Source organism: Haliotis cracherodii, unplaced genomic scaffold (assembly GCF_022045235.1).
Source record: "Haliotis cracherodii isolate W230 unplaced genomic scaffold, xgHalCrac1.p SCAF_1, whole genome shotgun sequence".
NCBI classification, from domain to species: domain Eukaryota; kingdom Metazoa; phylum Mollusca; class Gastropoda; order Lepetellida; family Haliotidae; genus Haliotis; species Haliotis cracherodii.
Window position 1 is genome coordinate 37,159,756 of NW_027266264.1, and position 14,815 is coordinate 37,174,570.

A 14,815-nucleotide genomic window follows, 5' to 3' on the forward strand; every position below is an offset into this window, starting at 1 on the left:
GATTAGGTGCTGCACCAGTAGGAGTAAATATAACTTCTTTCCGCTTGTATACACCATTTTGCAAGTGTAAAACATCTAACTTGTCTTGAACACCAGGTTAATCAAATCCTTCTGTGACTCAAAGGTCAGATTCCTCTATTGGTGTTGATAGTGTTTTAGAAGATAAGGTTATAGACGATGCACTAGATTACCGGTTCTATTTTCCCCTCGACTTTGAATTACAAGCGAGTCACATGCGTTTCTACCCAGCATAACTAACTAGGTGATAGTTTAGAATATGAACCCACTTTCAATGACAAAGTAATCAGAGCCACTTGTAGAGCAGAAGGTTGCTATTCCAATGACAATATCTCAATGGAGTATGATATAACAGATCCCGAATTTGTGAGACATATTCGCAATCAGTATACTGGAAGTTTAGCCATTTTGTATGACAAAAGTAATACTCTGTGGAACATCAATCAGAATGGACCAGCTAGATCCTTGGAGGGTATTTTAATCTTGTCCCAAGATCCTGTAATGCCAGATTACAGAGATACCGAATTCTACACCCCCAAATTACTAAAGTGACTATCGAGGGTGCGCCTGATCGGTTATAGAGTCAAGGAATGCAAGCATATCAACAGTGGGATGAAGTTACAAAAATATCTTCTATAATACGTAGTCCGGAAGTAAACGATGTCGCAAAAGATCTGGCTCTTGTAGATGTCCCACTGGGTGAATTATGCGCTATGGCTTGACGTGCAAACAACAGATGAGGGTGTCACTATACAGATAACGAAGAAGTCTGAAATGGCTGGCAAATTAAACTTATATTTGATTATGTTTGTCATTATGTGAGTATGTGATAATGGATGCTCAAAATTAATATATAAAACTGAAGATTCGTCCAATCAATTAATAATATTTTACCAAAAGAACCTCACTGCCCTATCATATGTGATCAAACGGATTGTGGTAAAACAGCTTTTATTCTCGATATTATACAAGGCCATTATTACATTTTTTCGAGCATACTATTATTCTATGCCCAAACGTGAACGTTAATAAAACATATCGATCAAGACAATGGGTAATGGAGGATCCTGCAGTGAACAAAGTTGATCCATGTGAACGTTTACAAGACTGTTTAAGAGCGTGCCATGACAAATTCATGGAAGAACCAACCCTTTTTATCATAGACGACTTCAGTGCGAGTAAAGAACTTACAAAAAAAAGAAAGATATGCCTTCTTATTTAGCATTCTTGGGTCGACATATTGAACATAGTGTTTGGGTACTTACTCAAAAATACCGTTCAGTCCTGAAGATCTCAGAGAGCAGATACGATGGAATGCCCTGTTTCATTTGAGATTCATTTGAGGAATGTCTACGTGAAAATGATGTTATTCCTATCAAGAGCGAGCGAGATCAAGTTCGAAAGCTGTTAGCAGAAACCAAGCACTCTAAGCTCATATTAAAAACTGACCAACCAGCTGCTCATACAATTGCTTAACAACTGCTTAGCAAATTGACAACCAGTTGCTTATACAATAATGTAGTGGAAAATAATTATTCTTTTACAACAGTTTATTATTTCTGGTTGTATTGGATATTTCATATTTTTTTTATTTAGAATTAGATATAAGCTAGTGTATATTAGAACAGATGGAATGTGTTCAACTTCTTGAACAACTGCTCCAAGATGTACCCATCCAAGATGAGTCCACCACTATTGCAAATAAATCTATACAACAACATAGAGAAAGACTAGCGGCTGTAGAAACTGGTGGAAAATGCGCCCAGAACTTAGGGGCACATTATTCTACGTTATGAACTTGCAAGATTGGTGTAGGCGCATATATACCATCAAAGTTGAGTCCATCATTTTGTGGATTTGCTTGGTGGCCTATCTGCATGTTTGTTTGCTGGTAATATAGCAGATCTATATGCCCATCTTAAACAGTTATTATAATTATTTTTAACGTTAATTGTGCAATGTTTTTTTCTGATTATTTGGATGTAAATATATATTAGATCCACATTTCAAAGGCATTTAAGTTGCTAGATCTAAATATAAAGTATCAATTCTATCCTACAACCCAAACCGAACCTCTATTAGTCCATCGCCCTAAAGTTTCTTGTATCTGTTGAAATGATGCATCTCATGACAAACCTATAGAACTCGATTCAGTTATTACTTCTTGGTTGTTCCTGAAATAACGAACAGTATGTTCAACACTGTCAACCGTGTTATCTTTACTTAATGACATTTTAACTGTTAGCTGATATTTTATGCTTTTCAAATTAACTCCTTATGAATCTTGCTCGAAATGATGGGTTTAACGTCATTAACATCCATATTGGAATTAATAGTCATCTTCCAACCTCTTAGATATTTACCACCAGCGTGATCTGTGGCAACAAATCGTAACTCGACTGGTTCATCATTTTTAATAACTTGTTTGCTGTTGTCATTCAGTAAATTAATCAATTCAACTTTTCTCATTTTAGAATAACTTCTCAGCCCACGACTTCTTGCCTAAGCTTTGAGTTTTCTGACAGTCGAGTGTTTGTTGTAATTCAGACAAAGTAAAGTAAAATTTCCTGGAATCTCTACAAAATGTAGTGAGAATAATCAGTGAAAATGTATCGCATAAGAAATCCATATGTATGACAAAGGATGATTGGCGGGCCAAAATGAAGCAAAGGAGCTTTTATGTTTGTAATAAACCCCTGTATGGGGATTCTGTGAGAGATCATTGTCACATAACAGGTAAATACAGAGAAGTCGCAAATGTACGAGTTACGAGTGTAACTTAAAACCTTAATGAATACCAAAACAATACCAATTCCCGTTGTATTTCATAATGTTAGAGGTTATGATTGTCATCTCTTCATGCAAACTATCTCAAAGACTGATGGTGGTTAAACGTGTAATCCTAATAATATGGAAAGAAAAATATCATTCTCTTTTACCTAAACTATACACTACACAGACAAGGATGGGAAAGCGAGAACAAAACAAAGTAATGGACTAAGATTCATAGATAGTGTACAGTTTATGTTATCTTCTCGGGACAGTTTAGCTAAAGCAAACAATCCTGATAACATTGCTATAACAAACCAATATACTGATCAGTTAACTTTACATTTGCTGCTGAGACAGGGTATGTATCCTTACCAATATATATATGATAGGTCTAGATTTGACAAAACTTAATTACCACCAATGTAATCATTCTTTAGTAACTTAACAAAATCCAAAATATTTGATGCTATTAATAAACATGATAAAATAGGCTGTAAGAATGTAGGTGATTATCATGATCTCTTCTTAAAAACTGATGTACTATTACTCGCTGATATGGTTGAGATATTTAGAAAGACCTGTTCAAATCAATATGGCTTGGATGCAGCGTGGTACTATTCCAGTCGCGGACTCTCATGTTATGCATTGTTGAAAAAGACCAGTGTAGAACTAAAACTACTTACTGATTATGATATGCACTTGTTTATTTAGAAAGGATAAAGAGGTGGTATATCAATGACAGCGAAAATATATTCTAAGGCCAATAATAAATTAGTAGAAGGATATGATTTGAGCAAACCTTCTACACACATATTATATCTCGCTAACAACTTGTATGGATGGTCTATGAGTCTGTCTTTACCCACAGGTGGGTTTGAGTGGGTAGACAATGTCGATGTGAATAATATTCCCAAAATATGCTGATATGGGTACATTCTAGAAGTTAACTTAGTATACCCTAAAGAAAGTACACAGACTTCATAAGTTTGATCAAAGTCTTTGGGTGGAACTCTATATAAGCCTGAACACAGATTTAAGAAAGATGGCTACGAGCAATTTCGAGAAGATTCTATATATGCTCATGAATAGGTCAGTATTTGGTCAAACTATGGAGAATCTAAGAAATTGTGTTGATGTTAAATTGGACAGATCTGAGGAGGAAGACAGAGTTAGAAAACTAATATCTAGTCCACCTTTTAACAGAAGTAAAATATTTGATAATATCTTAGTGGCATTGCATATGAGGAATAGTAATATATAAAATTCAACAGACCAGTATATGATGGTATAAGCATTCTTGACTGATACAGATTCTTTGTTAATGGAAATATAAAGTTATAACAGAAAAATAGATATGTATGATACAAGTGATTACCCAAAAGATAATCCATTGCACAGCACAGTAAATAAACAGGTATTAGGTGAGATGAAGGATGGGTGTATTGGAACTCCTATTGCTGGGTATAACAATTACAAGCCAACAAAAGAAGAACTTGAAAAAGCTATAAAAACATTCACGCTCCAAGATAAAATTATCAAATGGCGAGAATCACCACAAGGCGTATCTCTTATGATGGATGTCTAACCATCCAAATACGGGTTATCAATTGTTTCTTTCCAATTGTGAAGAAGAGTTTACAGTCTGGTCTCCTAGTAAAATGAACGAAGAACTGAACAAGCAGAAATGGTGAATATAAATATATCTGAAATAATGGTATGTGTATGAGTAAAAATAATAGAGAATATTTTCATTACAATTTGGTTTAAAGATTTCCTCGATACATGGTGGCATCTTGATACATGACAATCATCACATAATTTATAAAAGCCATGTAAGCAGTTTCAGGGCCTATATCTGGTCAAGGTGGTGTGCTCCAGTACCCCCATAATCTATACTACTGTTGGCAATTTCACTTTATGCATCTTATCGTCTCAATGAAACCTCTCCATCTGGACAATTTAATCTTGCGCGTCAGGGAACCTTGACACCACGACATTACAATGGCTGAAATTACTGCAAAACAATACCTCCAACAGAGATGAACGCTATTTCATTTCTTACTGATTAGACTTACGAGTGATAGTGAGCTATCATTTGAGTTCAGAACTGAGGTATATATCATTGGGCTTATAAAGTATTCATCTACAGCAGGCTACCATTGACACTACATCAAGCACAACAAAGACGTAGTCTATATTAACTTCAGTATATTGTGCAAGGTATATTGATTTAACGTGAGTTGTGACGTGAGCGAAATAAGGAATCAAACAGCAAATTCGAGTAGCTGTGTCCCACAGACCATGTCGTGACGTTTTACTGTCTTTTTGAAAAAACACAGGGACATTAAAATGCAGGTGTTGAGCAGGAGCTGTTTTAAATAATATAAGGTGGTGATGGTTAAAAATAACCACGTCGTAGTATAATCTGTACCACAAATAACATCCTCTTACTTTGAAGAATACAGAGGAACGTAATATTAATGTGCGGAAATGGGTTACTGGTCTGACACCTCGGAACATATAGGGGTCGCGATAACCCTGAAGGGCATTGAAGTGCAAAACCAAAGTGTAGCCTTTTATAACGACTATCTAGATATCAACAAAGGGCTTTCGAGTTGGTTCATCCTACTAATCGGTTGGATTGGGCACCAAGGTTATCAGCTTGGGAGAATGGGGTGTCGGATTAATGAGTTTTAACTCGGGTTCGTCACCTTAAATGTATTTTATGGCACAAGGCTTATCAACGAGGGAGGTAAGACTATCGGATTCACCACCTGAGGGGTCTGAGGCACCAGGTTTATCAACGAAAGGTTTTATACAATCGGATTTGTAACCGACGCTATCTACAACTAGTCACTGAATATCTCCCACGTTAACTACCTGATTGATGACTTTGGGCAAAAATTAATATAGTTTACGAATAGGAGCAGCAAACTGAATATGTATATTGAAAAAACAAAAAACAAAGTGAAATTATACATCCTTTCATCAATATTATGCATGCAAGTCGTTACCTCCCGAAGTACAATACATACGCCAAGACCCAGTTCCAAAAGCAATAATCATACACGAACGAAGCTTTGATCAAACTAGTATAACTGCATATATTTACACAAAATTACCAGTTAACTTCACTTACGGTTGTCAGATGGAAGATTACTACGTGCCAGAACCCTACAGCTACCCTGTACAATATCAACAAATATCCACCCTTTGATGTGGGCGACCGAGCCTTTGAGAAAGTAAGCATTGTCACGCATATTGATTGTCCCGTTAAGAGAACCCGATTGATATAATATATCTTTTTAGATGACACCTAATGTGGATTTCAGGTTACACGAGCAATTTTGAGCAGTAACGTTTTCGTTTTTCTGATCTTTGTTTCTTTTTAATCATACATAATAATTGAAAAGTTGTCCTCACTCACACTGGGTCAGACTAAATATTGATCTCCAGTACCTGTAATTGTAGGGTCCCCATAGCAAGGAAATCGGACGACATACAATGTGTTACCTAATTGATTGTGTTTCCCGGTACACAACCTTTGCTAAGAAGCATTGGTTTGTCTGATCCAGGCTCGAGTATGTTTAGGTCGTCATATGGCGATGTAACTCCCCATTGAATTAACACTGGGTATCATACACTATCACCCAATAACAATGTTTTGACTCAAGATGTATAATTTGAAGTAAAAAAGTTGTGACATTAGTGATGTAAAGTCCACTAGTTGTGATACCATTATAACTGTATAAACTAATTTACATATATTCCTCCCTAAGAATAGTCTTAAGATACAATATTTATTCCGCAACCGAAAGACATCGAGTAACTTAGCTATAGAAATAACATTAAGTAAAGGACATTAGGTGAATAAGTGGCTTGGTAATGGCATAGTTATGAGCTGTGTTAACAAAAGCTAAGTCCGTGTAAAGGAGATGATTAGAAAGCCCAAGAAGGTCAAAGATTTCTACCTACTGCAATAATCCCTACTTTAACATAGGAAAAAGGTCAGACTCTCCATTATGGTCCTTGCTAGACCGTGGCATACCGAGAGAACGACGTTAATCGTTAAATATTAAAGCTCTGTACGAAGGTTCAGTTTATAAATTACGATATGGTTAACGTTCAGAAATACCTTTATTTTGTATAGCCAAACATTCTTCATTTTGCCTTTTCCCACTATAGACATTTTCCACTAATTTCCGATGCGTTTTTTATGTATTCACAGCACTTGTGGAAAAACACTATCAGTACTCTATAATCGAAGCAACTGACGTAATACAATACGCGCTGCTTACTTCGATCCATGAATTGAAGTCGATTAACATAGCTGAATGGCAATCGGGGACTGCAAGAATCCATATATCTAATACATTTATAGAATGGTCCAGAGGTTCTGAATGTCAGTTGTGTTTATATAGGAACTAACATATACCCCAATAGTCAGACAGCAATAAAAATGTGATCAAAATGACAAACGTATTGGGCATCATATCATTTACAAGTACATTGAAAATATGCAGAATAACATCACTTGTACAAATGCCAATAGCAATGTATTCTGAAACGTTGACACTACACAGTAACGTAGAGGTATAAGTATATGGCACTGGACTTGCCAACAATCGAAACTCGACTAGCAGTCTCTTGAAAATTATGTAAAAACACATTGTACGCAATATAACGAAACGGGTTTTGCAAAGATAATTCGCAAATATATTGTTGATAACAGAATCTTATATTTCTATAGGCAATGATATATGAATGAGAACTTATCGATAAGAAATGTATTTTTTGTATATATTGCAATCAACTTTGAATAAAACTTAGATAAGAACAGAGAATCGTAAATTGCAAAGAAGATTAGCTGTTCATTGATGTCTAGGCCCTTGGCATCATCAATGAAAGGTCATTTAGAACCTTTATTGTTTCCCACTTATGTTCATAACTAAAAATAGTGCATAAAGCAGCAATAATAGAGACATAGAGAGAAGGCTGCCTGTGTTTCAAATGTCAAAAGTCTTCATAACTGGATACAGCGCAGTTACATATTCATAGTTAAGTTTTTAATACCCTAACATCAACCAACACAAAAATACCAGTGTGCATTCTAAACATGTAACTCCGATCCATACTATTGTTTAGTTAACGCTAAACATGAATCGATGTCACTTGGGGAATGATTCAACAATAAGTTTTGAGATGATAAACTACACTGAACCCTGTGATTAGGAGTAGCAAAATGCTTCGTTGGAAAAAGAACTTGTACTGGAATCGTTCGAAAAGCCTACAAACACTCCATTTAGCCACAAAAGTTTGCGTCTTGTGTGAAATAGTTTCGGGGACATGTAGAAAATGTTTTAAGCATATAATTGTGTTTCGCATTATATGTTTTGATTATTGAAACAACCGTTGTGAGGACTGGATCTTGATAATTGAAAACCGGTTCCTCAGAAACAAAGCAGGTTATACGCTAGATCGTATTACCAATTTCAATTTGGCAGATTAACAGACAGGTCGGAACTGGAATTTATGGTGCGTAGAGATGAAGTGTCATGAATTGTGAGCATCACTGACTAGTTTGTTGAATACATTGGTATCTGCTTAATGTAATTAAATACTTTACAAGCTATCTACAAATTGAAATCATACATCAATATTTAACAATTCAGCATCAAATGTTCACCACAAAACATCACACAAAGCCCATACAGAGTTTACACGCTACACATAAAAGCGTTTTACCTGAATCAATTATCAGAATGTTTACTTTGAAATAAAATGTATACCGCTCGATAAGAACCTTTCCAATAATAGATGGTATAAAAGCAGACCTTTTCTGATCGATGATACTCCACCTACACACAGCTTGATTGAATACATATATTAATAATGGATAATTGTATCACATTCACGAATACAGGCCAGAGTTACAGTAGGGGCATGGTTACTGAAGCATGTAGGAAAAACGATATCAATATTTTCAATAATATATTACAGACGTGACCTATTATTGTCACATACAGATAATCTGCCCTGGCTTCAGATATAATTTATAAGAAGGGTGCAATAAGAAATTGGCATATGTCAGCGAGAAAAAGAACAGTGTTTAATACAAAAGAGCATGAATGTCCCCAGGTTCAGAAATATTTATTACATTTGATATATATTCCAGTCGTCATCGAAACAAATTTGATAAGCACATATTTTCCATATTGTGCAACGTCTCTATTCAATTAATAATCAGTATGTTATGTAAATATCTGAAGAGAATAGGAAAGTCACTAACTATGGATTCTGAAGTCTCTAAACATCGCACTCCCGCATAAATAAATGTCGTGGTTCTACATATATGTATTGGTATTGATACTAGCATATGCATCCATGGAGAATATGGTCTAGAATGATTTGGATCTGAGAGCTTTCATTTCGCTGAAGAATACGGACCACGTTTAGCTCTACATGAATAGAGACTGTCACCCGATTGTGTTTTGATATCAGGAAAATCAACACGAGTCGATAAACGTTTTACTTTTGTATCTATGATCATTCTTCCTACGTAGTTTAGTTCATAAACAGCAATAACCAATGTATTGGATGTACAAAGTAAAGGTAACGAGCTTCAGTGGCAGAGAGATCAGTGATGGCATATAACTGTGGCGTGGTGAAAATCAAATGACGTCACAATTGTTTGCAAAACATTATGATGCAATTCATCGCGGCGATATCTCCTTGGGGATATTCTTGGTCTTATCCAACTGATATCTCATGTGGAAGCCAGTTTTGGATGATAAATGTCATTGTCATAACCATATATTTGAGCTCACTGTTGGCTAAATCACTAACATCTCACTTTATGAATTACGAGCATGTTCGTGTGAATAGATTGTACCACGTATCATACGTAAGTATCACGACCTTCACATTTCGTAGCCTTCCAGATTCATGACCGAAGCGACAAGGCTGCCATGTGATGGAAGGTAGGGACATTCCACATAGATATATATACTGGATAATCCTTTCGAAGCAGTATGTCTTAACATGTTAATGATGCCAGCTTGCTGAACAGGTTGCCTTCAGGTCAGTGGTAAAACCGAGCTCTTTGCACCACACTAACATCAATGCATAGAGAGGAAATATGTTTCAATGTCTAGAAGATATATTATTATTATTATCCTATACTTCAAATTCTGACCGTTGAGAACGAATTAGGCTATTGCATCTTGAACGCAATATACTAAGTACAGTTCGAAACATTAAGGTTCCATAATGGTGTGGCATTTCATGGTCATACATAACCTAACTTCAACGAAAACAACAACAATCATAATTGGGTTGAATTGGCCTATTGTTTCACTGTCTGATTTGAAGAAAAACGAATAATTCTTAGTCATCACTCCTTTTATTACCATTCCAAAGCGAACACCATCCAAACCAGCAAAGGTAATATTAAACGTCAACGCCAGAGAATAATCAGTCTGTTCTGTCGAAACAGAATCCACAGGGCGCTAAAGGCAGCACAGTTGTGAAAATTATATGAATGGATCAATGAAAATCAGTGATGACACCAGGTGTTGGCGAAAATGCTAAGCAAATCCAATCATGACATAATGCCCCAGACCATGTCTTCAATGACATATGTGGTCAGAAATTTACAAGATATATGCATTCACAGATTAATCAAATGAAGCCTACTCAGTATATTACCATGAGCACAACAGAAATACAGTCAGTTCTATTATTCTGATGAGGTGAAATGGACAAACGTAGACATTCATAAAATCAAATGATTTCTCACGGGTTGATAGTTCTGTCCTGTACGATAGCAAACTTGTCGACTTACGTGGTACAAATCCCTTTGTAGAGTCGTCAGAGTGTTTATAATGCTTTGGGGTCTCATTCATGGCTCGAAGACTAACCCCCGTAAGAAAGTATTGTGATTTTACAAGGGCATTGAAAGATTTATGAAACGCACATCACACTTGTGAGGAACAGTTTATCCTACGCAATGTGACGTATCAGAAGACGAAGTAAAACGCCTGAATTAAGGTTGTGATAATACAATGACGTTGAAAACACAGAGCGCAAAAAAATTGACTTATACCACCTTGAATGGCTACCAAATTTGAAAGGTGTTAATAATTTATTCATTTCGACTGTACTGGAACTAGAACGATGTTTAATAATAAATTATTCATTTCTACTGTACTGAAACTAGAACCGATGTTTTCTATTGAAACAGGTCCTTCCAGGCAACTTGGCATCATCCTACACTAGTTCACGCTTTGTTGTTTCACCAAACATGGTATGACAATGATCCGATCAATGCCCAATGATGTTTCAGTGATAATGGAGGAACACGTTCGTTCACACATCCTCCCCCGCATTGCCAATCGACATGAGAGCGTTTTCCATTCACATGCTGAATTGTGTGTCAGCACTGTATAACAGGCGTTTAAAGAACTACTTACTTAAATCTTCTGGTTCATGTACATAATCATTTTGCTGTCGCCATGAATGAGTATAACATAGATAGGAGTATGAATGACCCTCAGGCATTACTGTTACTAATCACAAGTGTATCACTGCCAAGGCGTAAGTGAACCTAGTGCTACCGGTCGACATTACTTGAACGTTCAGCTCAGGGTTGAAATACTTTCACAACAATTAAGAATACTGTGTTTAAATATCTATAAACCATACTGTACAACCATAACACGTACATCTTAAACCGACAATATTCACATTAAAAGCAATTTAACAGAATCAGAACGGTGTTAACATTTAATCTGAAATGTGGACAAATCCTACCGCCAAAATGAATGGAAATAATAGCAAAAATCTAAAATCCTAAACCAATCACCATGTTCATGGACGGGATACGAATATATCTTTACTTGTGTTTTAACTGAAGACAGTTTGACAGAATATATCTTTCAATTATTGTGTTCTATTCTATTCAAATCGCCCGAGGGACACTGTGGACGATCGAAATAAGACGCACTGTTAAGGTATACCGCCATATACACACGTGATTGTTGCACAGAAATCAATTATTAAGTTGTATGTCGACGGTAATAATGACGTCTTAAATAATCTAAGGATCGAATTCTTTAAATAGGATATGCGGAAACAGCCATCCTATTGTCTCCCAAATGGCCTTATTTTCTGCCGTATGTTTCCTGCTGGTAATAGTCAAACCCATTAACATTGCTCTACCCTACGAACCATATACTCAATGATAGAACACTGTTTGGGGAAAGGTCTTGCAGTGCATTGTCAAAAATAGTACAAAACAATAGGTTTGAACTAATGAAGGCACGCTAGAAATTTCTACAGAAGCACATGTGGCAAGAACGGCTGGGTGTCCCTTTTAGGCATGTGCACGAGTCTCAAACAAGGGCAATCGATAAAGCTTGCTCTATGTTGAGATGTTTCGATCAATGGTGGGTAGGCTTTAAATGATATGGTTGATGTGAATAAAACATTACAATCCGTCAAAGGTAGAGAACCAAATTACCTGAAGAATCGACAACCGTCAGGTCTCATAAATTGCCCAACACTGAACCGTGAAGAATGGAAGGTGGTGATTGTTCTTTTAGGTTCCAAGAGAAGGCGAAAATTCAGATAAATGGCAAACTATTACGTTGGAATATGTTGTTAAAAGTGCTTCGTTGTGTTCCTAGTGAAAGCACTGCGTTAAGGCAGACTTTACCAAGATTAATATCAATGGAAGAAAAACAAAGACTACGTTTCAAGAGCGTGCTTAATACCTATTACGCCAGGGGACGTTGTAGTACTCTTATGGTATTGGAAAGATGACAAGGTCTGAAAGGCTAGCTCGATCTGCACCTAATGCAATCTGTTAAAATAAATTGCCTCATAGGAAGCTGACATATCATGGCCTGATAGACATTTCATCTGTTTTCCAGACAAATTGTTAACTTAGTATTGGATGTGCTCCTCAGTCAAAAAGAAAAGCCTTGTGATGCTTATCAGAGCTTAAGGTGTTTGTGATCAATAGGCTGCCAATACCTAAAGCTTCTTAGGCATGCTGTACTCCTTCAAGCTTACCCACTGTCTTACTGTTGCGAAATTATATGGGTATGGGAACGATGGGGATTCGTGTTGCAGAAACTAACACATTAAGTCATGTTTTACTCGATGCTTATTGATCCAACAAATAACACTGAGGCGGGCATTAGGGTCACGGTCTCTTCCCGTGAAGTGAGATAGCTTACAATATCCATTAACTTTCTCCTGGATGGAATTACGATCAAATATTGAATCAGATATTTCCCGCGCTTTGTGTCGCTAATCATATTTACGAAGGTTATATTTAGGAACAAGGCGCCATTCACAAAACATATTCTTTGATCAGTGAAACAGTCATCAAATTGACATAGCGCGAGTAATTGCTCTTGCAGATAAAACAAAAAAACAAGCGATGTGATCACAAAAATGTTATGAATGAGTTGCAACATGAAAAATGAAATTATGAAAAATAAGTATAGAAAATATTTCAAAGTATGTCACTCACCCATGAAAACGTCAGTATCTGCATAGTTTCCACATGAGCGCACTCGCTCTTTGAAGCGTTTGGCTAGAAAGGCCTGCAACATAAAAAGATAGAGCGATCATAGGCTTAGTCCTTAGATGCAGGTAGTTAGGCGTGAGACAAGCATCTGTGAAGGTGTCCACTATCTTGCCACAGTGTCGCAGTCAGATGCTATAGCCCCGGCAGGACACTCTGTTCCAAAGGCTGGTCGCCGCACGTAAGCTAAGCTAGAATACACGTACATCGCTTTATGCGAGAGTGATGGTGTGGGTGGTGAAACAACGTCGACTTGGCACAGATCGCACTCACTCGCTAGTTCTACACAGATCAGAGGGAGGGGTTCCCTGGGGCGAGTAAGGTATAGGCCATAAAGCTCACTTTTAGACGAATGTAACGTTATGGGTTGAGGGTGTTATTAAAATAGAAAGGATTCATCACTTTCACCAACCTGCTTTTCAAATAAAAGTCCATGAACTCAGCCAGGTATGAATAGAACCAAAATGAGCGCCAATCACAGAGACTAGAGCTGTTTTCTCGGCTATACTAAGAATTTCACATAGTTTAAGAATAGCGCACCCATTGGTAAGCATTGGGCATAACAAGCGTGCAATTTCATAACAGTTCATCATCGGAAAGGGGAAAATGCGGGTGAGTCCTAATGGATGCTTATCGCTGAATAATCTAAGGACGCGTTATTTTCCTTGTGAATCAGGTATGAGCATTAAATCAATATTCTTAGCGTAATAAGCAGTAGAAGACAAATTACTCATCCTAACGATCCCTACCAGTTGATGACTGGTAACTGGCTGAACAGCGTGGAGAAAGGAAGGAAGTACAAACGGTTTAGAGAGAAAGGGTTTCACTTGCCTGATAATCTCAGCACTTTATACACCTGCTATCGCCTCCTGAATTCAAGTTACCAATTTTTGGTAGATCTCTATACATTTTGCGCCTGGCCTCTACAAGTGCACTGCAGTGGACTGACCACCCATATATGCCGATAAATTGTGTTCCGATGCGAAGGTGTTGGTTGTAGGGTTATCCTAGTAACGGTTTGACAACACAAATGATTTGGAACTGCGTAAGATGTATCACGAAGTTATAATACGACGTCACAGGTCCACCGGTAACCACCCCCACCTCGCTAAAGAGCCGTTCGTCCTACTTGTCAATCACATATCACATTGATTGTAATATAGACCGTATTTATTAAGGGCGGGCTCAATAGTGTTTTCGCCCTTAGGTTCCTATTAACAGAGCGTGTTGCGGGCCGCCTTTACCCTGGCTCCCTCGTCAATAACAGAATTATATGTTAGTTATGCGCGCCGTATTGTGGGACAGACTCAAACGACGAGCTCCTATATCATTTATTATTGATGGATTTGCTGTGGATTAATTGATTCTGTTGGTGATAGCATTAAACAGAAACAACGTTAACAGATTAATTCTGTCAAGAGTGTTCCATAA

The 14,815-nt window shown here is 37.0% G+C and overlaps 1 protein-coding gene across 2 annotated transcripts in view; it reads right to left on the reverse strand.

The window, feature by feature from the left end:
• LOC139464122 (uncharacterized) overlaps nt 1-14,489 on the reverse strand; it is a 41,232-nt gene extending 26,743 nt beyond the window's left edge. The window contains exons 1-2 of one of the 2 annotated variants that reach the window (XM_071245660.1): nt 14,216-14,489; nt 13,331-13,403 (exon numbers count right to left, since the gene is read on the reverse strand). In XM_071245660.1, coding sequence (XP_071101761.1) covers nt 13,331-13,354 — 24 coding nt within the window. In that variant the 5' untranslated portion in view covers nt 13,355-13,403; nt 14,216-14,489. Of the gene's footprint in view, nt 1-13,330; nt 13,404-13,796; nt 13,820-14,215 lie in introns of those variants that run through there. The other variant, XM_071245664.1, reaches the window with a different exon arrangement.
• Between the last annotated feature and the right edge of the window lie 326 nt (nt 14,490-14,815).